The sequence below is a fragment of the Buteo buteo genome, chromosome 13, assembly GCF_964188355.1.
Source record: "Buteo buteo chromosome 13, bButBut1.hap1.1, whole genome shotgun sequence".
Lineage (NCBI taxonomy): Eukaryota > Metazoa > Chordata > Aves > Accipitriformes > Accipitridae > Buteo > Buteo buteo.
The window spans coordinates 26543116-26570959 of record NC_134183.1 but is presented as its reverse complement, the minus strand read 5'-3'; the positions used below and the strand labels follow the sequence as shown (position 1 = coordinate 26570959).

The 27844-nt window shown below is 38.5% G+C and overlaps 2 protein-coding genes and 1 long non-coding RNA gene across 4 annotated transcripts; 2 read left to right on the top strand and 1 right to left on the bottom strand.

The window, feature by feature from the left end:
* Positions 1-63: 63 nt before the first annotated feature.
* HDC (histidine decarboxylase) lies at positions 64-12343 on the top strand. Of its 2 annotated transcripts, XM_075045173.1 has the most exons (12): positions 64-467; positions 1320-1492; positions 2554-2667; positions 4079-4201; positions 5027-5161; positions 6110-6253; positions 6504-6570; positions 7419-7581; positions 7687-7777; positions 8951-9049; positions 9741-9842; positions 10040-12343. In XM_075045173.1, the coding sequence occupies exons 1-12, from the start codon at positions 440-442 to the stop codon at positions 10793-10795; spliced, it is 1995 nt and encodes a 664-aa protein (XP_074901274.1). In that variant the 5' UTR covers positions 64-439; the 3' UTR covers positions 10796-12343. The 2 variants fall into 2 exon arrangements, with proteins under 2 accessions (XP_074901274.1, XP_074901275.1); XM_075045174.1 differs by lacking the exon at positions 5027-5161.
* Positions 12240-27844, bottom strand: SLC27A2 (solute carrier family 27 member 2). The gene is made up of 10 exons (XM_075045176.1): positions 27311-27844; positions 25534-25743; positions 24107-24265; positions 23479-23603; positions 19558-19752; positions 19119-19209; positions 17356-17554; positions 16644-16741; positions 13923-14053; positions 12240-12829 (listed from the first exon to the last, which is right to left on the bottom strand). The coding sequence occupies exons 1-10, from the start codon at positions 27789-27791 to the stop codon at positions 12653-12655; spliced, it is 1866 nt and encodes a 621-aa protein (XP_074901277.1). The 5' UTR covers positions 27792-27844; the 3' UTR covers positions 12240-12652.
* LOC142039052 (uncharacterized) lies at positions 15766-22031 on the top strand. Its single transcript, XR_012652791.1, has 3 exons — positions 15766-16006; positions 18311-18545; positions 20645-22031. It is a non-coding gene; the product is annotated as an uncharacterized LOC142039052 (long non-coding RNA).

Here is a 27844-nt window from a genome sequence, read left to right as displayed (position 1 = left end):
CTAGTGCAGTAGTTCAGTGTGCTAGAGTAACATGGCTGCTTTTATTTGGTTTTGGAAGCTTTTGAGCTTTTTCTCTCCCACAGGTCTGATGTTAATGTGTCTTATATTCATGACATGGATTACTGTGAGAATTCTGAAAGATTGTTTGAAAATGGGAAAGGGTTAGTGCAGAGGCAGCTCCTCCTAGAAATATACTATCTTACACATCAAAAGAGCATAGATGAGAACATAGGACAGACTAAAAGCCCTTAGTTGGGAGGAGTTAAACACTCGCCAATAACCTGCCTACATTAAACCTTTTCCAGAATGCGTGAGTCTGAGAGATAAAGGGAGCTATAAAGGGTGAAGCAGCTAGCAGGGCACCAGACCAAACTGCCCACAGCTCCTGAAAGGTCGTGAAAGGCCCAGGTTTGAAGAGGTGCTTTTAGAAGGAATCAGTATGGAGCCTGAGGAGTACAGACGGAGAGGTGAGTGATCCTCTGCTCTTGGAAATAGGTAGCATTTGCTCACAGAGATTAACTGTTGTGAGGCTGGGAGTGGTACCCAAAATTAAAATGGGCTGTATATTCTTTATTTTCACACGTGTCCTTGAGACTTAGATCTGCTGAGGCTGAGACAAAAATGTGTCCCAGGGTTGAGTTTACATTAATGGATTTAGAGGCAGTGGATGACTTAAGCTTTTTGGTCTTACATTTAAAATACTGTGGGAAAGCTGCAAAACTGATTCTGAATAAACTTGTGCTGAGGGGTGATGCACAGTGGCTCTTCCCTGGCTGACAACATGAATCTTCAGTGATACTGACACAGTTCTGAATATGGGGAGCAAACTTTGGTCCCAGGGCTGGAGGAGATTGCCTAAAAAGTGGAGAAAAGGTGTGAAGCTGTTCAGCTGTTTTCAGAGGATGCAAAAGGGTGTACGCTATAATGACAGGGAAGCATGGGGCATTATGAAAATTTAATTTCTGTGAAATGCTGTTTCAGTTAATTTATAGGTAAGAAAATCTGTGTATCTTCTCAGTAATCAGACAAATTGTACTTGTACCATGATTGTATTTTAAAGGTACATCTGAACTATTCAATGATGACACTGAAATAACCCTGTGAATCTGTTCTGTCCCCATGAAGCCTGTTCTAGAAGTTGTGTCTCTACATTATTAGATGGGACAAGTAGGGTGTAGGAGGAAGGTTAGTTCCTGTGGCTGTTCTGGGAGCAGTATTCCAAGCCCTGTCCAATGCTAATGACAGATTGCATGAAGTGCTAGTACTACTAGTGAGTTTTCCTGCAATCAAAACTCAAAGCACTGGTTTGCCTCTTCCAGGGAAAGAGATGGTGGATTACATTTGCCAGTACCTGAGTAATGTGAGAGAGAGACGGGTGACTCCTGATGTACAGCCAGGTTACATGAGAGCCCAGTTGCCGGATTCTGCCCCAATGGACCCAGACAGCTGGGACAACATCTTTGGAGATATAGAGAAGATTATTATGCCCGGGGTAAGAAATAAAGTATAATTGTGACAGGAAAAAGCCATTACTACCTGGCGTGAAGACCAAATCCTGGGAATGCGCAGGTTCTGCAGAACATTTACCTAAATAAGTAAAGCACCCAAAATGTAGAGTAAGTCTTGTAGACATTATGTCCACAGAAGGATTCTGGAGATTTCTGCTGTGTTCCTAATTACAATTTTAGGGAATAGACTGAATGTATTTTTCAATTATTTTATATGCTAAGAGTAACTCATGTTTGCTTAGAGGGAAATACTGGTTTTCTGACACTGGTGAATTTAGCTTCACAAGGCCTCTACCTGCTGAACTGCATCATCTCAATTCCAGAGATGTGGAAACTTAGGCACAGAACAGTGAAACATCTCTTGCCGAAGGTCATGTACATATAAGATCTGTCTCCTGCTGTTTGAATGTAAAGGTCTCCATTCTCTTGTACATAAATGCTGCAGATTCTGCTATGGGAGTTCATTTTACCTTATTAAAAGTTTTATGTAAGAAGCTGTTTCAAAGTCTATTTTAAAATTTTCTTTATAGATGTTTGCAGAAACTTGGTCTGATGTAGGAGAGGTAATCACATTAAATATGTTAGTGTCCCACATACAAGCTCCTTCAGATATATAGAGGGGGGGGCTATATAATTCTAAATTGCTGTGTGTAGCTAAAGGCAAGGTGTTTGACAGAATTAGCAAGAGCAACTTTGTTGCAAGGATTCTCCTTAAAGATAAATATTTCGACAAATGTTTCCGACTCTGTTGTGCAATGTTCAAGAGACCATTCTTTTCCTGTTCAGAATCTTTGTCTGCCTGTTTAATTCAGATAAATGCTTTTGCTATAATTTGGAATTTATCTAATAACGACACAGTGTTATCATTTGCTAGTGCTGCACTCCTGTTGATATTATCTCTGTAGCTTTCTGCTAGGAGATCTATAATTGCATGTTATTATGTTGCTGTGATCCTTTTCCATCACTTTAAACAGATGGTAATCACTACATCTCGTGCAGAATTTTGTGACGTTTTCAGACTTAACTTCTAGATAATTTTTTCTAGGTAGTCCATTGGCAAAGTCCACACATGCATGCCTACTTTCCAGCTCTTACTTCCTGGCCTTCACTTCTTGGAGATATGTTGGCTGATGCAATTAACTGCTTGGGATTCACATGGGTAATTTTTTGTTGTTGTTGTTGTTATTGTTATTTTAATTATTCATCTCCTGTGTGTATTATGCAGGAGCAGGTCATAGTCATTCTTTCGAGTTCTGTGAGTCAGTATAATTACTTACTTTAACCAATTGTATGTCGTTTGCATAAATGAAAAATGTCATTGGAAAAAAAAAATAGAATATGTAAGAGCAAACATTACCTAGTAGTAAGAGGTGAATGAAGAAAATATACCACTAGAAACGTCTGTTTTCTAATTCTTTGCATATCCCACTGTGAGTATTGTTCCCTACCATCTAGACTCAGTGCCAAGATTGTTTGTTACGCAAGCACGGCAGGCAATAGAGCAGCCACCATTCGTGGCTGCAGGCTAGGTTGGGCTCCATTCCGGTTCTCCTGCTCCTTTGAGAGAACACACTTCCTATTTTTCCTCTTCTGAAGATAATTGTTTGGTGGCCTGTCCTGGAATATCTGCATATTTTGTATCCTCCTGCAGCAGCTACACAGCGCTACTTGGTTATGACTCCACATACCTCAGTAGCATTCTGAAGCCAATGTTTTCCCCAGTGGTGAAGTTGCCCAAATTTTTAGATGTATGTCTCTGTGTAAGAAGGCAGTAGAAACTCATAAACCTGTAAGAAATTGATGGTTATGGTCTCCATGTAGCTGTATCAGATCAGCTCGTTGTGTACACAGAAACATCCATTTCCATGCCCTCAATCTAGTTTTGACAGATCTCTGTTAAGTTTGCAATGCAAACTGATTTTTTCCCAAGTGGAAAATTGGACACTGCAGGACAGCCTTCATCTTTCTTTTGCCAGTTTTCAAAAAGCCTCCTTTAACTCTCAGTTGGAAGACAGATCAGCGCCCTTTCCCTTTAGGGACCAAGAGCATGTACTTGTGTGGTGAATTGCAGTTCCAGCATTTTGTCTCAAATGGCTCATTGTGATTTTTTTTTTTTTAATGACTCTAAAATTATTGATAGTTTAGAAGCTCAACACTGAGGTGATGCAGGTAACCTGGAGAGAGCATTTTAAGGAGGTTGGTGTGAGTTTCTATTTAGTGTTCCAAGAGAGCAACTGGTAATGAGCAAGGTACCTGGAGCTGACCCTCAACTGCAACCTTAACATAGAGGTCTGTATTACAGAACTCACCAAACAACATAATTTTTATTACAATAGCATTGTGTTCTGCTAGGTTTGGGCCAAAGTATTAGAGTTAGCTGTTTATATATGCAATGCTACAAAGCTTGTCATCTGCCTTCATTGCATCTAGGTGAGATTTCTCCCAAGGCAATTAAAAAGTGTTAATAGCTATTAATTAAAATGTGATATGTGGTTTACTCTAAGGGTTATACTCCTACTGTGTTTGCAGGGTGAATTACAGCCTGCTTCTCTTTTTTTGGATTTTTCTAGGCCTCCAGTCCAGCCTGTACAGAACTGGAAATGAATGTGATGGATTGGTTGGCTAAAATGCTGGGCCTTCCAGATAAATTCCTGCACCACCATCCCGACAGTGTGGGTGGAGGAGTATTACAGGTAGGGGAGATTAGAGGTGGCCTCATCAACATTTTGTTTTCACTCAAGTGAATTTCCCTCTGGGTGATAGTTTTCCTGGAAGCAAAAATAACAAAATTTGCTCTATGGGTCTGAATAGAGACGAATCCCAATTTGACATTACTTTCCGAAATTTTAGTATTAAATATAGGAGACTATAGAGTAGGAATTGCTATTGCTTTTAGTCCTAATGGTGTTATGGATGAGGAGCAGGTACTCTAGTGGCCTTACTAAGGATAAATGAGAGTCAGATTTGGTTTCTCCAGTCTGTTTCACATCACCAAATGATTCACTAAAGTGATTGTTACATAGAGTTGTCACTGTCCTTCTGCCAGCAGTCCTTAGCCACACAAGAAATTAATTTTCCTTTTTCTCATGTCTGCTTTGTGTCTCTGAGAGTTGCAAGATCAAGGCCCGAACCTTCACCTCCTTTCATAAGGCCTAAGCAAGTATCCCCTGTAATCAGTGCTGAGGCTCTGTGTTGTTATAAGGAGCTTTGCTCAGGTTTGTAATTTTTACAGGGGATACTACACTCTAGCTGTAGAAGGACAAAAGGAAAATGTGATTCATTTACTCCCCCCAACTTGTTCCTGCACATTAAAAATGTACAGCAGTTAAAAGGTTTTATTATGTGTTGCTGGCCCAGAGCTTCTCATCCGCTGCTGACTTTCTATTGCATCCCAGAAAAGCGGTAGTAGAAATAAAAGAGGGGGTGGGCTGCTCAGCACTTCAATGACTTTAGTAAATCCCTGGCAAAATAGCATTAAAGTAGCAATATGTTGCACTAAATGAGCAATGTCTTTGTAGAGCACTGTGAGTGAATCAACCTTGGTTGCACTGCTAGCAGCAAGGAAAAACAAAATTCTGGAGATGAAGCTTTCTGAGCCAGACACTGATGAGTCCTCACTCAATTCTCGCCTCATCGCTTATGCGTCTGATCAAGTAGGTTTTTATGGTTACAAAGAAAAGAAATTCAATTCTGCTGTCTCACCCAGAACATACAACGTGAACTTGCATTTCTGTACCAAGAGAAAAAAACATGAATGCCTCACAAGCATGAACAAATCCCTCTAATGTTGCTTTCTGCAAACGGGGAAGCAAAATCAGTGTGAGATGAGGTTTTGTACGGTCCCAGCAGTCCTCAAGACTGTTTCACATGACTCATTTCTGCACTTCCTTCCCATTTTCCACAAAGCCTTACTCCAGTAAGTAGGTGCTGATCACATGCTGCTTTAGCTCTTGTTTCTTCACAGCCTCCTTCCACTCAGGCAGGCATGCTCAGGGAGTTACCTCAGTGCTGCTCCTGGTTGTCATCTCCACTCTAGGCCTCTGTGCTTGTTCTTGGACGAAACATCTACACAGTACTGTGGCTCTGCCTGCAAACCTGTTCTGTCCTTGGACTCCTGAACTGAGCAATCGTATTCCTCTGTGAAAACTGCAAAGGAAACACACTAGTGCTGGTTCTCTTTCAGTATAACTAAAAGGGCTTTTTCTTGTGAGGGGTTTTGGTCTACCCAGATGTAGGCACACTTCAGGGATTTTTATCTTCTTATGGCAGGGAAGAAGGAATAAACTGAGGTTGATCCATTTCTAGAGGCTCCTTTAAGATCTGAATTTTGATAAATGGCCCTCCAAACACAGGGTGAGGGTGCCGATTATTACATTTTAGAGACCAGTACCCAAATAAGTGGAACATATGTGTTCCTTGGAATTAACAGTGTATTATTTCTTCTAGTTACAAAGAAGAAACTTTCAGACTTGTATTTATATGGATTATAATAAGGACCTTACCTCTGCTTTTGTTGCAACCACTGTCTTTTGTAAGACCGTAATTTATCACAGCTGTTCAGCCTCAAAGCTTGCTTTCTTACTGCTTCTCTTTTTTTAAAGGCACATTCTTCTGTAGAAAAGGCTGGCTTGATTTCTCTTGTGAAGGTGAAATTTCTGCCTGTGGATGAGAACTTTTCCCTCAGAGGTGGAACTTTGAAGAAAGCCATTGCAGAAGACAGAAAGAAAGGCCTAGTGCCAGTCTTTGTATGTTCCAACTTTCTGATTGGGGGTATTGACATAGTGTTGTATTCTTAATGTCAACAAAAAATTACATCTGAACCATTTCTTCTTGTGTTGAAATACATTAGCTGAAGGTTAAAATCTATACAAGAATTTCTATTTTATTGAAAAAAAAAATTTAGTATTTCAACTGTCTATGATAGCCTCTCCATTTTTTAAGTGCTGCATCCATTTATTAAACAAATGCCATCTTAACAGGTTTGTTTTCTTCTAGGTTTGTGCAACTTTGGGTACAACTGGTGTCTGTGCTTTTGACAATCTCTCAGAACTGGGTCCAATTTGTAAGTGTCTTTTTTTCCTTATTTTGAACTATGATAGCACAGAAAAGATATTATGAGACTTTTTCATGCCAAAACCAAGAAGAGTAGAAACACTAATCAGCAGAGTTTTTCAGATGTGTCTCAAAGATCGGTGGAGCCAGCACAAGACTTTGCAGTAATTTTTGTAAGATTTAGATTAGAATGCTAAAATACATTCTATTCAGGATGGATGAAATTTGCCAGCTAATAGATCTTTAATGTGGTTATTCAGGGAATACAGACTGTACAGTACAGTGTGCAGTACTGTTGTAGGATGGATACATAAATATTTCACTGAGCAAAGGAGTTTTGAAGGTAGTGTTTCGTAGAACATCCTTTGTAGCCACCAGTTCAATAGGTAAATTTGATATGGTTGCAGATTCTATTCCAGCATAAATTCTGACAGTAGCTACTGAAGACCTGAGGCACTTTCTGTTAAGGGTCAGAGTCTGGCTTCTATCTCTGGGTCCTTTTTGCTTGCCACCATGGCTTTATTCTGGCTTTGTGCAACTGAGTTGTACTGGGGAATTTCACTTAGTAAAAAGGCAGGTGAGAGAAATCAAACCTTAAAAAGCCTCACTCATATGAAATAAGGAATAGTGAATTTTGTTATAGGGTCCTTCTGATTTCAGTATTATCCTATATTTTGAGGTTCTGGATCCACAGCTTTAGAATAAAACTAGATTGTCAGTTGTTTGTCTCTATTGCTATTTTGTTGTCAGCTTGTCCACCTCCTGCAATAACATGCATCTAGTTTTCAGAGAGGAGAGATTAAGCATGTACTTTGATTCCTTATGTCCCTTACATAACAACAATTTCGATTCCAACAGGTAATGCTGAGGGACTCTGGCTTCATATTGATGCTGCATACGCAGGAACAGCATTTGTATGTCCTGAATTTCGATTGTTCTTGGATGGAATTGAATATGCAGATTCCTTTACTTTCAACCCTTCTAAATGGATGATGGTTCATTTTGACTGCACTGGATTTTGGTGAGTAAAGGCAAAACACAAACAACACCAAAAGGATAACATACAAATTGCCAAGTCTTTCTCTGCACAATTTTTTGCTAAATACATTCATTCTACAATTGATAGGGTTAAGGATAAATACAAATTACATCAAACCTTCAGTGTTAACCCTGTCTACCTCAGACATCCCAACTCAGGAGCTGCTGTTGATTTCATGGTAAGTTGTTATTTGAGTTGATATTTTAAATTACCTATAAAATGTTCAGACAGGCTGCAAAATTCCTCACACTATGGAGCATGCATATCTTATAGCTGGTCTTATTACAATTATAGTGAGATCCTAATGCAGATTAAATAATAAAACTTTGAACTGAGGCCTGGTTATGAAAATTAATTATAGAATTGCTTTCAGGTATAGAGATTGAAGTACTTAAGATTTTTACACAGATGGGGATCCAGCTTGCCTTTTTAGTTAGAAGGGTCATGTCTGTGCATTGTGTTGCTGAACTAATTCCTACTGATGGCATTTTGGCTGGTTTTCTTGTATCTCTGATATGTAGTAAAATAGAGAAAAGAGTAAGCAATGGAAACACCACACTCTGAAACAGCAGTAGAATGAATTACATTTTTCTTCAGATTAAGGTATTCATAGGAGAGCTAAGAGGCATTTCACTATAGATCCATCTTACAGCAGATTTCAGTATAGTAAAACAAAAGAATAGTCACTGCTAATTGTTTCTGCTATGATCTCACCCTAGTGCTGAAAAGATAATTGTTTTCTTGGAATCAATAGTGCTTTTCACTAGAGAGTGTAGAGATGGACAGAAAAAAATATATCAACGAGTCCCTCTTGTGGTTAAATAGGACCCTACATGTAATTGTGTAGCTCCCTAGTATTCCTTTACATGTTTTGTCATTCTTCCACACATTAGGTGTTACTTCCTCTGGAAGGGTCTACCCCTGTATCAGCTCTCACTGTTTATAGTTGATTTGGGAAAATGTTCCAGATGGCACTTAAGTGTGCAGATTACAGGAACTGAAGTGGGCACTCAGTCCTAAAGTGTAAATGGACACAACTTAAATTGATCATGATCTTTAAATGCAAAAAGGTTTTGTTATTAGCTGGTAATTAACTAAAAATTCTAAACACATCTAGACCATAGATTAAGGGGAGTAGCTAAAATCTTATTTTTGCAAATAACTGAAAAATATGTAGACACAGCATTTCTTCAATGGCTGTTTCCTAGGCTTAGCAGATTTTCAGTAATATGAAATTATGTGTGTCAACAGAGATTTCTGACCTGAGTCTGAAGCAACAGAGGTAGCAGTGTAAGGGGACACTCCTTTCTGTTCTTTTTGCACTCATTGATACGCTGTTGTATTTTCACAGCACTGGCAAATTCCACTGAGTCGTCGATTTCGCTCTTTGAAGCTGTGGTTTGTGATTCGTTCATTTGGGGTGAAAAAGCTTCAAGCTCATGTCCGACACGTATGTGAATTATTAATGCAAGCATAAATATATTATGTTCGTTTATTGGTAGCTGAGTTGAATAAATTCAGTGATGCAAAGATGAGTAACAGAAATCCTCTGACGTACAAAGCTTGCATGTGAATACTAAATGCATGCTGATTTTACTCTTACCTGTAGAGAATGACTGTGTAGACAAAACATTTTCTGTACCCTTCTTGGAAGCAATAGGCAATGGAAAGTGACTCAATAAGTCAATGCCTTCTGCACATTGCTGAGTACTAATCTGTAGAAGCTTTCTTTGAAGCAAAGTGGCAGCTGTTTGGGAGGCTGGCTGTGATGGATGGCTGAACCCATTGCTATGAAAATTTACAGGCTTAAGTCTCTGATGGAGTATAAATACAAGGGATCATATTGTGGATCAACGGTTGCCGCAGGACTCTTATCTGAGAAGGCACATTCTGTTTTCAAACCCTCTTCTAGAAAATTTCCACACGTAGTCCAGTTACTCTTGTTCATTGTCAAGGGTTTGTGCAAATAGACAGACTTTCAACTTCTTAGCTTTGTTGTCATTCTTCTGTTTGCTACCATTCATGCATTGGAATGATGTATTTTAGTAAGGAAGGGAATTCTTTTTAACTACTTAATTTAGTGCCTTACAGTGGGTTTGTGACAAACCAATACATGACTACTTTTTTTTCCTTAATTATAGGGTACTGAAACAGCCAAATTCTTTGAATCCTTGGTTAAAAGTGATCCACTCTTTGAAATTCCTGCCAAGAGACATCTTGGACTGGTTGTATTTCGTCTAAAGGTAAAGACTGGGCCTTTTGCATGTCTCTTTGGAATGAACTGACTACAGCTGATCTTTCCCCAGACATTAAGAACTGTGAATAAACTTTCACGTAAGAATTTGTAAAGCTGGAATTCTTACTGAGATGTCTGGATGTCACTGGAAATTTTAACTATAGTTGTTTTTTAGTTTCTTTTTCTTATTTGTATTTAAAACAGGGTCCCAACTGGCTGACAGAAAAACTCCTGAAAGAACTAAGCAGTTCTGGCAGGCTCTTCCTTATTCCAGCAACCATTCATGACAAGTTCATCATTCGCTTTACTGTAACATCTCAGTTCACAACCAGGGAAGATATTCTGCAAGACTGGAACATCATTCAACGCACTGCAGCCCAAATCGTTAGCCAGAATTATGGGTTGCACTGCATCAATTCTGGTGGGGCAAGAATCCCTGATATGATAGCTAAGCCTAGTTCTGATGCCATTAGTAATGCTTCTCAGCTTTATCTAGATGGAGGAAATTACAAAACATCTTCCAGAAAAATAGTTGTTCAGCCTAAGTTAGTAGCAAGTCCCAGTGCATGCGTGATTAGTCAACAAGTGAGAGGTCAAGAGGATCCTCTAGATGACTGTTTTCCAGAAGATGTCCAAGATGTTACCAAACATAAGTTAACCTCTTTTTTATTCAGTTATTTATCTGTTCAAGGCAAGAAAAAGACAGCACGTTCCCTTAGCTGCAACAGTGTGCCAATGACTGGTAGTCTAGAGCAATGTAATCCCAAAGCAGCAGCCACTGACAAGAAGGAGTCTTATGCAAATGCCAGAATTCTTTCCAGGCTGCCTGAAGAGGTGATGATGTTCAAAAAAAGTGCCTTCAAAAAACTAATTAAGTTCTACAGTGTCCCAAGCTTTCCGGAGTGTAGCATTCAGTGTGGCCTTCAGCTGCCTTGTTGTCCTCTGCAAGCCATTGTTTAACAAGTAAAAGAGATTGGTCCTTAAGACCTCTCCATGTAGAAAGAGAACCAAAGTTTGCTTATTCATATGCAATACTACATGTTACTTTGTTCAATATGTACGCAGTGGTAGTGACCTGAGAAAATTCCTGTGCTTTTACTGGTGGAAACCTCATGTATTTATAGATTAAAATGTCAAATAAATCTTGTAGGCATATAACATGAAACTCTGGTATGTAGACTGTGGTAAAGAAAATGCTAATTTCTTCCTTATCAGTCCTCGTAATGGACAGTTTCTAGCTGCTAGGCTAGAACCATTTTGATAAAATATGCTGGCCTCAGTAGGGGGTAAGCAATTTAGCGCTCTATTTGCACCATTGTTTTTTTTTTTTTTTCAATAACTTGACTTAAACTCTCTAGGATTGCTGCAAGGATCTGTGTGTGCAGACAATGCCAACGTCAATTCTGAACTGCAAACTGAAGGGTGTAACCTCTCCAAGAGATTTTGCTGTATTAGGGCAATTTTAAAACTCCCTCAGTTTAAAAACACAACAGCCCTGCCATTCCATCTGTGCTAATCACTTACAGTGCACAGGAGGCTTTATGCAACCATGCTGCAAGAGCAGTTGCCCTTGCTAAGCACCTGTGGTCCTTCTCAGCATTACCTAAGGTCTGTAAATCACAAGTGCATGAGGAGAGAGAGTAGGAGTGATACTTCACCCTTTCTCATTACTGAAGAACTAAGGGGCATTACAGCAGAAAGGGTCTTTATGCAGCAAACAAACTTCTTGTTACAAGAGGCCAGTGATTTATGTATTTTTCAAGAATAATTAGAAAAACTGGGGGGAGGAAAATCTATTGAGGGCAGCTTTAAATTTAGAGATACTACTGTTGAATCAGGAAGCATGATGAGTGCTAGGAGATTATTCTGAGAAAGCACTGCTAGATGCTCGCTGCCGCCTTCATAGTTGTTTCCAGACATGTACAATTACCCCATTTTGAAGGCAGCGTACTTGGCCAGATGGATCTTCAGTCTGACCCAGAACAACTATTCTCAAGTTACATAAACAATGAGTCTAGTTAATCAGAACAATTTCCATACTTTTATACAACATCAGCTAAACTCACAATAGGGTATTTTGAGGCATGTATTACAAGGGGCAGTAAAATTTGGCCTGCTAATTTTTTCAGTAAGAATAGATTTATTTTATTCCATTCTGTAATATTATTTGCCTTTTTTTAAACCCTAGGGAAATCTAAGCCACACTTTATTATGAAGTAGCTGGCCTGCCATTACTCTATTTGCACCCAAAGGAAAGTATGTCTTAGTTCTTATAAATTGTTCTCATTCTGTGTATGTATTATTTGGTGTGTGAAAAATAAGAGGGCATCTCTGTGGCAATGGATGAAAGTTAATGTAAACATCTAATACAGACTTTTTTGGATTAGTTAATTTCAGACAACTGTAAGTTTCATTAATGGTCTTTTTTAATGAGTTTTGTGTTTTGACTTAGGGATGTAATTTTTACTAATGCAGTCGATCATCCTTTAATATGAATATAAATGTATTTGCATAAAGATTTCTTACATTGTGGCTACTTTCACATGCTTAGGTGCACAGTATTAACATTCACAGCATTAACAATACATCCATACACAGCAGGAAGGTAGGTAAGATTCAAAGTATGAAGGAGAGGAGAAGCCAGGCTAAGATAGAAGTAGAGTCAGAGAAGTTGTACTTTATTAAAACAATCTCACATTCACACTTTATTTCAGATATTGATATTTGCTAGTATTAATAAATAGGATTTCCTGGCAAGGTTAGAATAATAGATGCTTTAAAAACTGAATATTATAAAACACTGGTTTTTTGACATGCTCACAATTTGAAGTAATGTTTTTTTACTGAGTTATAAATGTCCTGGGTCATTTGTACATACAGGTTTTCTTTGTCATCCAGGAAATACAGGTGATCTTTGATGACTGCTGGATTGAAACCCTCCTCCACTAGTTGTACTTTACGGTACTTAAAAGTTGCTGTAAGTTCAATGGCACTCTACAAAACAAAATTACATCTCTACTTATCAATGTCAGCATATAATTGTGGGAATTAGATTAGAATTCCTAAATTTAAAGGGAATCATGTTTAAAGAAAATCCATACAGCACAGAAATTGAAGCCTTACTAATAGAGGTCTAAACTATCTGCATTCATCAGATAATAACTGGACTGTGGAATAGATGGGCCAGTAATTACTCCAAATGTAAAAAGTGCTGTGGCCACAGAAACATTATTGAAAGGCTTACCTTACTATTCTATTTAAATGAGGCAGGAAAACACTAGTTTCCAGCTTTTCATCAGAATCAAGGGTTTTACCAAGAAAATTATTTAATAATGTTCCTGGATCAAAAACCAGCAGAATTTTTCTCAGAAAAGAACAGTAAAGAAAAGCAAGACTCATTGTACTTTACATGGCATGGCAAGACAAACCACTACCTTAACTGTTCAACTCTTTTGTTTGTGTAACCTAAAAGTTTAAAGATGGATTAAATAATTAGGCATGCTAGTATCTCTTCATTAGTCCTCTTGAATCATCTCAGTGAATACTCAACCTTTCTCAAAGGAGCAATGTTTATTTTAAATAAATAACTTGAGAAGTACAATGGGAGTGACATTCTTGCAACATTTTCCTAATTCAAGTTAAACTTCAGTTTAGAATTTCGCTATTCACTAGTAAAATAAAAATCTAAAGCCCCTCTTGAAAAAGAAAGACTGCTCTCTTGCAAGCTTTTGTTTGTGTGCGGATCTTTATTTTGCACAGAACAGTCTGTAGAGGGAGCTACACTAAACTGAGAACACAGCTGTGTTACTGTGCTGGAGGAATCCAACAGGAAATGTATTTTCCACCAAGAGATCTTCCTGATTTTGTATGTTAAAATGTGCCAGGTATCCTGTAACTGCTCACGCAACTTGTTTTTTTCAGGCTGAACTGAAACATCTGGGCACAGTTCTACTTTCATATTGGTAAATGACAAGAGCAAGTGAGAGACAAAAGAAGCTAGCGTAACTAGGAAGTCCATAGTCCTCATAGAAAAGAGAAAACACAATGCAGACAGACACACAGAAGCTACTTAGGAACACTGGTTTACCTTAATCCTTATAAAACGAGGTCTTGCATAGTTTGGAAGGTGATTGTTAACATGTCTGTAAGTACTTTCTCCATTAAATTCACAGTTTTCCTTTAGTCGAATACATGCCATTCCTGTTCTGCCTTCATAACCTGAAGCAAAAATGACAGCAAATAACTGTAGTTCATATACAAATTTGAACTTCAGGGTAACTTTTTTTTTTTCCTTTCTCCTATAAGTGAACCCTTCCTTCTAAGCCACTTTGGAAAACATACTAACATATTTTCCTTTAAACATCTAAGTGATCAGATTTTCTTAAGGCTTTAGCATGCTAGATGCCAAACTCCTTTGAAAGCCTAGCATCAGAATTATAGATAGCAGACATTTTCAAAATCATCCTTCTTTCAAAAGTCATTCGAAAGACTTTGGAAAATCAGGTCTCAGTACTCTGAAGCAGAAGTCTGCCTGCAGCAGTGTTTAACTTTGTGGTTTCATTTACTTTACAATAAATCATGGTAGATATGCTTGTGCTTGTTGCGCTGATAAGCTCATCTATGCAGGAAGAGGACAGAAAGGAATAAGATTAAGTTTACCATTGCTTATTACCATGTGAACAATTAATTAAGCACTGTAAAAATCCAAGTACTTAAGACTTTTTACTTTTTAAACTACATACCAGGAGGGCTTCTTCCCTCCCCTTTTGGTGGCTGAGGGATGGGACACCGTTTAAACACAAACTTTTTGGTGTTCCTTCTGTTTTCTGGGATTACAGGTAATGCAAGAAGAAATAGGTAATTCTTACACAAAGTTTTACATTAGAACCATATGAATGCTTTCACAGAATTGTGTGCAGGAGGAAGTGAAAACGGAAAGTAGCACCTAGTGCTTAAAAGTAGAGCACAAGCATAAACTAATTAAAGATGAACTGTTCTTCAGTTTCTTTTGAGTCTTGTTTCTGTTTGCCTTTAACACCATGTATTGATGACAACTGGCCTTCCAATTTGTTTATTAAAAAATCTATAGTGTTGAATTAATGAGTTCTCAGGTGATGCATACTATCACCTCCAGCTACGTTACTAAGGTACAAATATTTCTGTCATGTAAAACGGACACCCCCCCCCCAATCCATTCAGTTCCTACACCTATGTAAGGTGAGAACAGGTTTGAACAATATTTTTTTTTTCCATAAAGTTGTTCCATAATTAGGTATTAACAACTCTTCAATGTGGTTTTACAAGAGCATTGAGAATAAGAGCATATCTTCCTCATCTAGAGTGTAATCTGAGAAATACATAAAGAGCTCTAGACCATTGACGTTGTTACCTTTCTTTTGAAATGTCTCCTGGGGCAGCTGTGTGCTTATCCCTACCACAAAGCAGCTGAAAACAAGACTGATTTAAAGAGAGAGGCTTTAATTTTAGATCAGTAGGTGTAGCAGACACATACATCATTAAAAAAAAGTTTATTTATTTGAATTAAATTCACTATTCTAATAGATCATCTTGGTTTATAAACAGCCTTGTTATCCTAGCCTTAGAAACACTGGGCATTTCTATTCTCATGTCTTCCATTTTAGTAGAGGAAATAGTGAGGATCATAACATTAACAGAATTTCTCACATGTTGAATAAATGGTGGAAGGAAATGGTGGATGTAGGAGGAGTGGCATCTTTAACACACCTTTCAATTCCAAAATACTAAATTGTCATTGATGTGACCCATGTTATGATATAGCATAGTCTGGAAGTCTTTCTGGAAAAGTGTGATACCTTATTAACTTACTTAATTATAGTATAATATAATTGATTAAATTATTAACTTAATATTGTTAATGAATTAATAATTAATCTGTTATACCTGTTAATATCTATTTAGTTAATAGGGGTTCCAAAATTCCTCCTCCTCCTTCGACTACTCTAAGGGCGTGCAATATATTATGCCACCTAGTCCAAACCAGTTGCGCAAAGCAATACTCAGGATTTCAGTCAAATCTAACCTTGTTTGATTTCAGATCCCTACATTACACTGTAAGAGCGGGTTCCATTTTAACTGTCCATCACAACCCAAATGCAGTGAGGAGCTAGATGGGAGTCCTGCAGATCTTGGGTAAGTGAGAAACATGGACAGGAAGGTACCTCCAAAATACAGGAAACAAAGTAGACTAAACCTATCTTTTCCCTCTTTTGTCTTCCAATATTTCTGGGAATCTGCCTGTAGCAGCAGTGCTTCTGAAATTTAAAAAAAAAAAAAAAAAAAGCAAAGAAAAAATCTGCCATAAGCACTTAAAAGAATTTATAAAAGTTCAAAGATTTCACAGATTTTTGAGGAGTAGAAAAAAGGCAGTAAACCTGTCAGAACTTCTTGCATTCCTTCAGATTGTTAGAAAGGTGAAAAAGGGAGGAATCAATTTCTTAAGTGACGTTCTAGAAACTCAAGTCTATTTTTGTTTGTCCCACTCTACAGTAATTGCAGAGCTATATTCCTGTAAAAGATACAATGTTTATATCCAAGATACTGAATCTCAAATGTTCTTCCTTTCTCCTGTTAGTAGTCTTGTCATACTAGGCTATGATTTTTTAGCTAATTAATATTGCATACATTTAAATGATGGAATGTATCAAATGCAGCTTATGAAAAATAAGCTGAAGTATGCCTACCTATACTCTGCAGTTCAGTATATTGGTATTTTGTTAATGTATTAAAAAATTCTTTTGTTGAAATACTTGAAGTATTTCACTCTTACCTGGAACAGATACTCCATATACAATAACTTCTTGAACGCCATCAATCAGTCCTAAAACATTTGCAACTTCCGTTGTAGAAACGTTTTCCCCTTTCCACCTGGAAAATAAGCAACCAATAGTCATGATTTCTATGTCTATTGCGTATAGTGATCTCCAGTGTTTTAATGTCTCACTTTACAATGGGCTGAGCACCAAGCTTGAGATCAGAAAGCACTTTTGCACTAGAACAAGGAGCTCGTTATCAAAAGCAGAGAAAAACATGCCGCAAATTCAGCAACACATTCCAGATTATTGAGATCTTGGAAGAATTTAACACATTTAGTTTAATCATGCTTAAAATGGCTCTAAACAAACAAAACCCCAAAATATTACTTACCTTAGATCCCATCCTAGGCTCTATTCTTTCTGAGTTTTAAAAGTACAGGGAATGTGAAACCACAGTGGTTTTGTTCTATGAATGTGACTGGCTTCTGACTGTTCAAAATAGCATCCATTCATCACCCTAAGCTGAACCTGTTGTAGGCTCTGTATGTAACTGTGAACACAATTGATAAAATACAATAGTGGAGGTGACTTGGAGCCCTCTCTTTTTCTGACTGAAGTCAGAGAAATTTCTCTTTGTCAGCCAGTAGGAAATACCGAACATGGATTCAAACCTGAGAATGAGTCAAAATTTTCTCTTGTGACAAGCATTTAAATAAATAAACTAACCGGAATGTGTCTCCAGTTCGATCATGGAAATAAATGAAGTTATCATGGTCAATCACTAAAAGGTCACCGCTATTAAAATATAAATCCCCTTTTTGGAAGACATCTCTTAGTTGCTTCTTCTCTGTTTGCTGTTTTGCTCCTGCATAGCCACTAAATGGTGCATATTGGGTGATTTTGCATATCAGTAGTCCAGGTTTACCTATGAAGAGGAAAAACATTTGTTTAAAAAGCACAGTGTAAATTTCCGAAAAATAACTAATTTTCATTACATCAGTGAAGTTTGCAGATGTTATAGAATTATTTGAGAATTTTGTCATAATCATCATCTTTTAAAATCAGTTGTGGAGGTACAGATTGAGTTTCACCTTGTCCTCTCAATTCACTAGCCCTCAAAAATGCCAGCAGATAATACAATTTATCATCTGCTTGTATTAATGCAGCAGAAAGGAATCTCTGAGATCTTGTCTGGTAAGTGGAAAATAGTTGCCCAGTTTCTCTAGACAGCTTCATAGACCTCAGTTTCAAACACCTGACTCAATAGGAATTGTGTCTACAAAGGAAACTTACACATGGCATCAGGCATGTCTCTAGAAGGTGACCATTGGTACGGGCTACTTCCATGTAACTCAGTTGGTGTGGGGCAGCCTTACTCCTCAACCAAAAGATTCAGTTGGATTTAGGAACCAAATATTGGGGTTCAGCTTGCTTACTTTGAATGGAAAATAGACCAAAAGACTGCTTAGTATGTTCTTCAGTCTTTCACATGCTAGAGCTGGAGTAAGTTATGAAGAGAGCAGGAACACCTGTATGTTTATGTAAATTGAAACTCAACACCATGTTATATAGAGCTTTGCATGGTTGTTACACACTGGAGTGAATTTTATCTCTATACAAAATAAATTACATCAAGCCTGGGATTTTACATTTTTTCATGCGTTTCTCTCTTACTTTACAGATATTTTCCATGTCTCTGCAGATCAGCAACTTAAATATTGGGCACATTTATATAAATATGGAATATACGTGTGCACATCCCTCCTCATCCCAACTCAAGAGACTGCATAGGGAGAGCTGGCATAGGAGAGTATGCCTATGGGGCAGACACTTGTAACATAACTAGTATTTTCCTCAGCAATGAGAATTTAACACAGTTGGCAACCTGTCCACCTGTTCCCTTATGCACAGAGAAGGTGAGCATTTCTGGCCTCACAGTAATGACTACATATGTAACAGAACACAACAAAATCAAAAAGTACCACAAATGTTTAAACACAGGTTTACCTGTGCCAATGTATAAACCCCTCCTATGAAAACTGATATTAAGATACATTATAAAAAAAAATTATTTTCATGTGTGCTTTCTCTATTGGCAATGGCAAAAAGTTTCAGCCACTGCTAGAAAACAGAACTGCTTTTTATTTTGCAAATGTTTCTTTAGCAGCATGTTAAGTACAAAGTCTGAGAAGAATTAAATAGTTCCTGCTAAAAGTCAAGATCTGAACTCAAAAATGTTAGCATGTCCATTATTAAAACTAGACAAGTTATTAAAATCTATATATACAGATGCTGCATTCCCCACTGTACTTTACCTTTCTGTTAAGCTGTATTATAATAGTATGTGATCTGTTACATATTTTCTAACTTGTATTTAAAAACCTGGCTTACTCAATGGCAGTTCTTAGCATCTTTCCGGATAGAAGTGATGCAGAGATGTAATTTTAAAAAGTAAATATCTTTCTGAAATTTTTTAAAGGAGTTTTTACCTTTGGGAACTCTTATGCAGTATCCATTTTCATCTCGGACTGGTTCATCTTTCTCTACGTCGTATTTAATCAGTTCATAGTGTAAGATTTTCTAGTAAAAATTTGCAAAATGTATACACACATGAATATTCAATCTTTGAAAAATATTTTCAGAATTATACTATATAGTCAGCTTTCTATTTAACAGGAGCCAAATTCATCACACTTCAACTCGATGTGTTGAGTCTAAATGTTCTTTTGCCTGAATTAGTGAGAGATATCTATGATATCTAGCATGGGCAGCTATAAACTGTACTTGGGGAGAATCTTCTCCCTAAACAAATTTATAACTGAGCCTTGGGTTCTTCCCAACTTGTCATACAAGTGGTCTGTTATGTGCCCTGGGCAATACACCAAACTTCACCAAGGACAACATGCCAGGTTTTGTTGTTATTCTTACCTTCTGCAGGCAGTTTACTCTTCCCACTGCACCAATTTTTCCAGTGTAATTAACAAAAGAAATGTTTCCTTCAGTTGATGCATAAAACTCCAAAATATTAATATTTCCAAATCTTTGGATAAATTCCCTCCAAACATCAGCCCTTAGTCCATTTCCTATGGCAAGTCTGACTTTGTGATCCTGATCATTGTTTCTCTAGAAACAAGAAACAGTCATGAATTCACATTTCTGCTGAGTGAAAGCAGAATTTCTACTTCTGGAAAACTCTGAAGGAAACTTTAGTCTAAAAGTATTGAGCATATTCTGAAGCAAAATGTGTGCAAACATCATTACAGTTAAGCTTAAGATTTTGATGTGGAAAAGGAAAGGAAATTACTGATCAAGTTAAGCTATATATCTAACTGTAGTTAGTAGTTAACTTGATTTGGATGAAGACAGGAGTGAATAATTCTATGCAGAAGGTCAGAATGAAACTCAGGCACCATGTTAAACTATTTTGTTTATAAGCGTTGTGGTGACTATCTGCAGAAGAGTGTAATTTACTCTGAATTCAGCAAAAAGTTTGCAGGATTTCAAATGGTGTTTGGGTAGAAAGGAAATCCCTTTTGCCAGTGTACATGCAAGATTGAGCCTGCTAAAAAAATCTATTGCCACACTTCAAATCACTTTTAGGAGTGCTATTAGATCTTTCTGTTTACACAGTAAAGTGATAAATGCATAGTGAGGATGGCAGTCCATTTATGCCTTCTCTTAGATGTTTATATTTATCCTCAACAACAGGAAGTACTGAACTGGGTCAGCCACTTGTAATTCATAAACATATCTAACATGCTAATGAGTAACAATAGCCTGAGAGAATTTTAGCAAAATATGGAAAGGCTCTTTTGTCCCATTTCCTGCCTTTTTCCCCACCTGTTTTTTTTTTTATTACATGATTTAATAGTATTTTAAGGCACAAAGAGCCTTTTTAAATATATACTGGCTTCTTAACTTGGAATACTTTGTTGAAAGAATAAGACTGTTCTATCAGCAACAGACTGGATTGTGTATTTGTGCAGAATAAGTGTGTTGGCTCTATGTCTTTCAGGAAATACAGTGCAGAGGGCAATGCAGTAGATGGTAGAAGTAGAAGATGAGCACGGAACACTGGAATTGCAAAATGCTCTTTCAAGGAGCAATTCAAGAGAGAGATCTGGCCATTAAGACAAACATGGGTTGGTCCTGCAGTGTCATATTCCCAGAAAAGACAAAAAAAATGCCACAATAAAACGGCTACAATATTTAAATACTGTAAAACTTTAATTTTATTTTGGACTTCAGTTGTATCACTTCTGGATTATTATTGCTTTTCTGCAGAATAGTCTAGAAATGGGTGTTTAAATTTAATCTAAAGAAGAAATATGTTAATATATAGTCCTCTCTCTGATATTGAGAGATCTGCCATTAACGTGTTAGCACAGAACCAAGCTTAAAGTAGAACAATGAAATCTGCTGAAATTCTGCATAGTGTCTAAATGACTTGCTATTCACTTTTTATAAAATCTTTGTTTGTTGTAGATGATGCTCTACAACACAACACTGTACACAATACCTTAGTCTCTCATGAGGGAGACTCCAGCTGATTGGGCATTTATACATCTGAGCTTAAATATTTTATTTTTAAATTATTCACTGGGGACAGGATGTTGCTAGGATCCACATTGTCCCTCATCTTTTTTTTGTTCTTAAGTCTGTATTTTCAATCTTTCTTCCCCATTTGCTTAGTCAGATAAAGAAAATTTGTTATTTAGCTATTAATTAGTCACAGTTAATAAAAGGAGGAAAGAAGGACTTAACAATTCACCTTTAAGGTGATTTCTATAATCTTTAGACTGTTCATTTGTTCTGAAATGACTACGTAAGTTAGCTGGAAATACAATTAGAAAGAAAACTATGACACATACTGAGTTCTTTTCTTCTGTGGATACGTAAAGGAAAAAAGTGATAGCATAGATAAAAGTCACTAGCACAATAAGGAAGTTCAACAATTAAATGGGATTAGTTAAGACAGATGACACCCTGCATCAATGTGGATCTTGCTTATACTGTGAGTTTCTCATGGAAAAGACTGTCTCTCTGTTACATCTGCAATAACAGGCCAAGCCCTCTTGGCACTGTGACGGTTTAAGTAGTAATATCCATTCTGTCAAGTTCTTGCATTCTTAAAATGTTAATCCCATCTTTCTGGGAGACTTGTGCACTCAAAGTAGCATGCATGTGACTACACAGGATCAGATATTAAGCTTATAAACCTTGCTTATGTAAAGGTGTTTTCTCCACTGGTATTGAATTCTACATACTGACTAAACAAAAATCGTTATATTAAACAATTGAAGCTAAGCTACCTGTGTCTATCTTAAAATCTGACCTTTGTAGATAAGCAGCCACCAATAATGAGTAATCCGTAAGACAGCCTCAAATACTACTCAACTGTATCATTCCATGGGCTTCAAGTTCAGCCATTCATGTTCTTTTTGATTAATAGATTACTTTAATGGTTAAGCTAAATGTCTCTGTGTGGCTAACATTACCAAACTCACCCCATTTGGAAACTGATTTATACTTGCCTGGCAACTGTACACAGCTTTGAGATACTGGTTGAATTTGAGAATTTACAGAGTATGCCCTATGACTGTTACATTTGTGTGTGCATACATAGTATCAAGAAACACAACTCTATCAAAAATGAGTATATTAGCTCATTCTTTAAGTTTGTTTTTCTAAAAAAATTTCTGTATGAAAGCAGATAATCTAGTTTTTTACTTTTTCCCCTATTTTATTTATACCAGTTGAGTATTGGCTAGTTATGAATACTTTGCTAATTGGGATTTTCCATGAACTGCAGGACTGACATAAAACATATAGTTAAGGGTGGTGATAAGTTATAAGTGTCCAGTTTCTTTAACTCAGTTTAAATCTTCTCCAGCCACACTTTTAGATTAAAACCAGTGGCCCAATCCAGAGGCTAAGTCTTCTGATTATTATAATACTTTATTTTATTAACTGCTCATTTTGGGCTAACAACTCATGAAGAAATAATACAAAGCATAGCAGAATCTTGCTTAGATACCTAATTCCTGAGGAATCCTACTGACTTCCAGTGAAGTTATTTTATATCTCTGTAACTGACATCAGAATGAAACCTCTGTATATTTGATATTTTGTACACATACATAAATTACAAAGAAACTGTGGACCTCATTCTCTATTCTGGCTTATGATTATCAAATGGTGCTAGGAAGACTGACTGATACCTACCACCTTTGTTCTTACTAAATTCTAACTGCAGTTCACTAGGCCTACCTCTGTGAAAGTCATTTTATGCAAACACATTTTTAAAATTAAGGATTAACTAATATGATTGCAGGGATCTCAGCAGGAAAAGTGCCTATGAATAGGTACCCTGTGAAGACAGTATGTTAAGTACATCTTCAGAGGGGGCACTCTTTAAATAATCATATTAACACTTTCACCTGGAGATCACCTGACTGTTTTGTGTTAGGACATCTTAGCTACAAACCCCCCAAAACTCACATTGCCCAAAACACAGGTCCACTGGTTCCTAGAGAACTGCTCATTTTTGGTTTGCAGCTGGAGTGCTCATACAAGGTAAGTGTTTACTCTGTCCATTTTAACAGAATGTCAATTAATGGATTGCCATCGTTCCACTATTCAAAAGAATGATTAATTCAAGCCAAAAGCTCCTTTTTTTTTTCCCTTGAAAAAAGTTAATGTTAGCATGCAATGAGATTACAGACCTCATTAGGGAAGGTTTTTGTTGGACTTTTTTACCCCCTTCCTTCATGGTTAGATTTTTAAGCATAATGTAACAAATATACCCAGTAATTTAATTACCCAAAAAAGGCAGGCAGTTAATGTTACCTGTGGCACACTACATAGATACCGAAGCACTTCCCCAATATACTGTATCACTGTTACATTATATTGTCTGCAATCATCCCAGAACTGGCTTGCTGAAAATCTGGCACGCAAAACAATAGTTGCACCTGTGTAGAATGAAGTAAAATAAATAAAACAGAAGGAACAATTCTTATTATATCATAAGACCATATAGAATTTCCTAGCACAACACTGTAGAAAACTTGTAGAATTAGGGCTATATAGCTTTTGGAATTATTGTTCCTAAAATGTATTGAAATACAATCCATGCTGAGTAATTGGTTTAACCTCTGTTTCTGTTCGTCAGAAGTTAAAGGCTATTATTGTAGATGAAACTCTGTACTAATTTGCCCTAAAACCGTGCAAAGAGCTGTCATGTAAGATAGGATATACCCTGTTTGTTCAGGTGATCTGTGCGGGTCATATGAAAATGACAGAGAAACGAGAATGTCTCTTGACTTTTGGAATTTCTGGTAACAGACACATACATAACCAAGTATTTCGTCTCAAAGTTTGGTAGCTAGGGAAAGGCTTACTGTATCTGTGATCATATCTGTACATGAATTCTGCACAGTAACACATTCATTCATACTACTCAAGTGCATGGTACCTTTCATGATACATCCATGGACTCCAATGAGGAGGGCAGAGCTATGATAGAGTGGTAGAGCAGTATACACAGTATCTTCCGAGGTAACATTGCCAGCATCAAACAAACCACAAGCTAGCATTATGCGTTCATGGTTAATCACTGCAGCTTTGGGAAGACCTGTTTAAAATCAAGCAAAAAGGTGCGTAACTTCACTTGAACAATAAACATAGTAAGACTAGTTGGTTTCACGAGGGCTTAAGAAAAGATTTTCTCTCATTCACTGATGCAAGTGATAGTTCCAGAGTTCAGGGAGGTATGCAGCTCATGTCTATGCAACACACTGGCATTTAGCCTTAGGGAGGATATATCTTCCCACATGTAACTTTTAGGTGATTACCCCCCATTAAGTGCCAAAATTCCCAATACTATGGTACCTAGGAATAGCAAGTACCTAGAGAATGAGGAATTGGGATTTGGAGAATCTAGGATGCTGAGCAAAGGGAATGGAAATACTAAAACAGAGGTTAATCTCAGATCTTGCATCTCTCCTGGAATGAGGTATCTCCTTGCAGCTCCGAATCATCCTAGATGAAACTGGAATTCATACTACAATATCTCTTCTTGGTTTCCCATCAGATACAGTGGAACTGATTACTTGCTGAAACAGGTGCTAGAAGACAAAACAATGGTAGTGCTTGCCTATTCTGTAAGAACAGAGATGTTAGAGCCCTTAACAAGGATGAAGGACACCCGAGTTATTTGCCTTCTGTAGCCCAAACAGAATTGAAATTTGTACATCCTTCCTTCCAGGGGAGTTCCTGCCCTAAGAGGCTCAAAAACTGAGCTCTATGGAGGCATACCCTGCTCTTCCTTATGAAGCTATAGGTTTGAGTGCCTTCAATCATTGTCTTCATCTTCATCCTTGTCACCCAGTTTCTGCTGTGGCTAAGTGCTCTTGAGGCTAGATGCCTTTATGTAGAGCAGGTTGCAGCTCCTATACCAGCTGCAGTTTTGCACAGTGGCCATGACTTACTGTATTTTGTGCTGCCCTCACTATTTTTGGTACTCTGACACCCAAAAACTTAATGGCCAGCATTTAGAGTTCATGATCCAAAGATACTGAGTATAAGGTAGGTGCCAAGACACATACCTAGGCCAACAGTGTCTCCAGGGGTAAGAGAGAGCAGATGTCTAGTGACATTACCGGCATAAAACTTTTATGTTTAATTGGCTTTTACTTCAGTCCCTCCCCGCTGATTTAGTGCTTAGAGTCAGCCTATATTCTACATGCTTTTTGGTTTTAGATACAGATACCAAATTTTCAGTTTCCTGAGGGGGAATGTATGAGGGTAGGAATAAATGCAAAATAACAGATTCTCTTTCCTTACTAAAATATCACAACGTTGGAAGGAACATTCACATTCTATAATGTGAATTTACATTACCTGTAGTACCAGAAGTATAAATGTACATGGCAGGAGTTTTAAAGGTGATATCTGATCTCCAAGACAATGGAGTAGGCTCATCAGAAGCAGCATCTACTTTATCAAGAAAGCTCTCAACTCCTTCTGTAGCAGATGTCTTGCTTAAATAATAAACTTTAACATTTTCTTTCTTCAAGAATGGCAGTATTTCTTCAACAGATTGCTTCAGTTCTTAAAGAGGAGAGAAAAAAGTATTATAAGAAAATTCTGTATTACTCTGTGAACTATACTATCGGTGTATCAACTTTGGCTCAGCAGCTTTCACGTTTAGCTGCTGTCAGAGAAATTCATGTTCAAGTCACTTCAGGATCCAGCAGAAAGGACTGAAGAGGAACAGTGTCTCCCCACAAAACTGGGAGTGATTTGATTTGATCTGATTTTCTGCAGCAGGAACAGAATTGCAGAAGAGCAATCCAAGCACATTTCCCCTTGCCTGCAGACCCTGCGGGACTCTGAGAGAGCGTACATGTGGCATCACCAGCTCCACATTGCTACCTTCCCTCTCCACCATGGGGAAATGCTTCACCTGGCAAGTGCCCACACAAAGTTAGGTGCTGCTTACATCACCACCATGTTTTATGCATAAACGTGAACCTTATCTTTCTCAAGTCCCAACACAAATGGAAGAAACACTGAAAAGCAGAATGAAGTGTGACTTACTGAGTAAGTAGTGGTACTACTGAAGCCTGGACTCCTAGATAGCTGTGTTCTGTCTCTCCCTATGCACATCTCCTACAAGTGTCTTGATTAATCCCCTTTCTCCTCATATTCCCTCTGGTCTCTCCAACCAACAAGAGTGCATGATTTCATTTATGTGCAATGCGTAGGCTAACTCCCTGCATGATCAAGTCCTGTCTGCCTTTCTCTTATTGAAGTAGTTATGCAGGTCTCTCTCCTCTACCCACAGTCAGTTTCAACCAAGTTGGAAAGAATGTAGACGTCCCTGTGGCTTTTATTCCCTTAAGGAGCTGGACAATGGGATGAAGTGAAGGTGACCAGATGGCTGGTGCAATTGTGTATATGTATGTCTTTAGGGACCCAGACTAAAAGCCTTCCAACTCACAGGCACTTTTACTTGAATAGGTAGTCCACAAGGTTTAAAACAAATCCTCAACACTGAAACATCATAATATAAAACTTTCCATAACATGTAATTTATTTTTTACCACTCCTACTTTATTTCAAAGCAAAGAATAAATTCAATATTATTCAATAGATAAATCTCTGAGGCAATTTAATACTGAAACCTAAATCTGTTATTGGAAATTATATCTCCACACTAATTGACTAGATAAAGCTAAGATCCACATCAAAAGTTTGTCTCAATTGCACAAAAGCAATAACTTTAATAAAAGTGTTACCTTTTCAAGTCTGGCAGACTCTGCTATTTCCCATCAAACAGTTCTGTACTTCTGCTGCAACTGTGGTCCAAAAAGCATCCTGGGATTACCGCGGGTGCCCTTTAACCACCAAGCTACTCATGAAAATCTAATGAAGGCTTCTTTTAGTGAACAGGTAAGGAAGCCTCAAAATACTAGCACAGCCTAGTCTGTCTTCCTCCATTCCACCTATGCTCTCCAGCACCGCACAGGTGCTGGACGGTGCAAAGAGTAAAAGCTGGCTGGGAGGAGAGTTCCGCTCTCTCTGCCCGCCACCTCGGCGGGCAACGGACAAGCGCCCCGCGGCTCAGCTCGGCTCGGCTCGGCTCCCCCCCGGCCGGGGCCGGGGCATTCCTCACCTGGGGCCGCCAGCAGCACGCTGGCCGCGCTGCTCTGGAAGCAGCGCAGCAAGGACGCGGCCCTGATGCCGGAGTTGAGGCACGCCACGGCGCAGCCCAGCTTGGCGCAGCCCAGCCAGAGCCAGACGTAGGCGGGCCGGTTGCCCATGAAGAGGGCCAGGCAGCCGCCCGCCCGCAGCCCCGCGGCGTCGCGCAGCGCCCGCGCCGCCTGGCTGCTCCGCCGGTCCACCTGCTCGTAGGTGGAGACCTCGTCGCCGAAGAGCAGCAGCGGCTTGTGCGGCGTCCGCCGCGCCCGCCGCGCGAAGACGTCCAGGAGCGTGCTGGCGGGCCGGCGGGCACCGGCTCTCCGCGCCCGCCTCGCTACCCGCGCCATCGTGAGGGCGAAGCGCAGGTCCTGGAAGAAGTAGGGCCAGGCGCGGCGCAGCAGCAGCAGCGGCAGGAGCAGCAGCCCCGCCAGCGCCGTGCACAGGGCGGGCAGCATGATGCCGCTGCCGCCGGCGCCCCTTCCCGCCGCAACCGCGGCCCCCCGAGCCG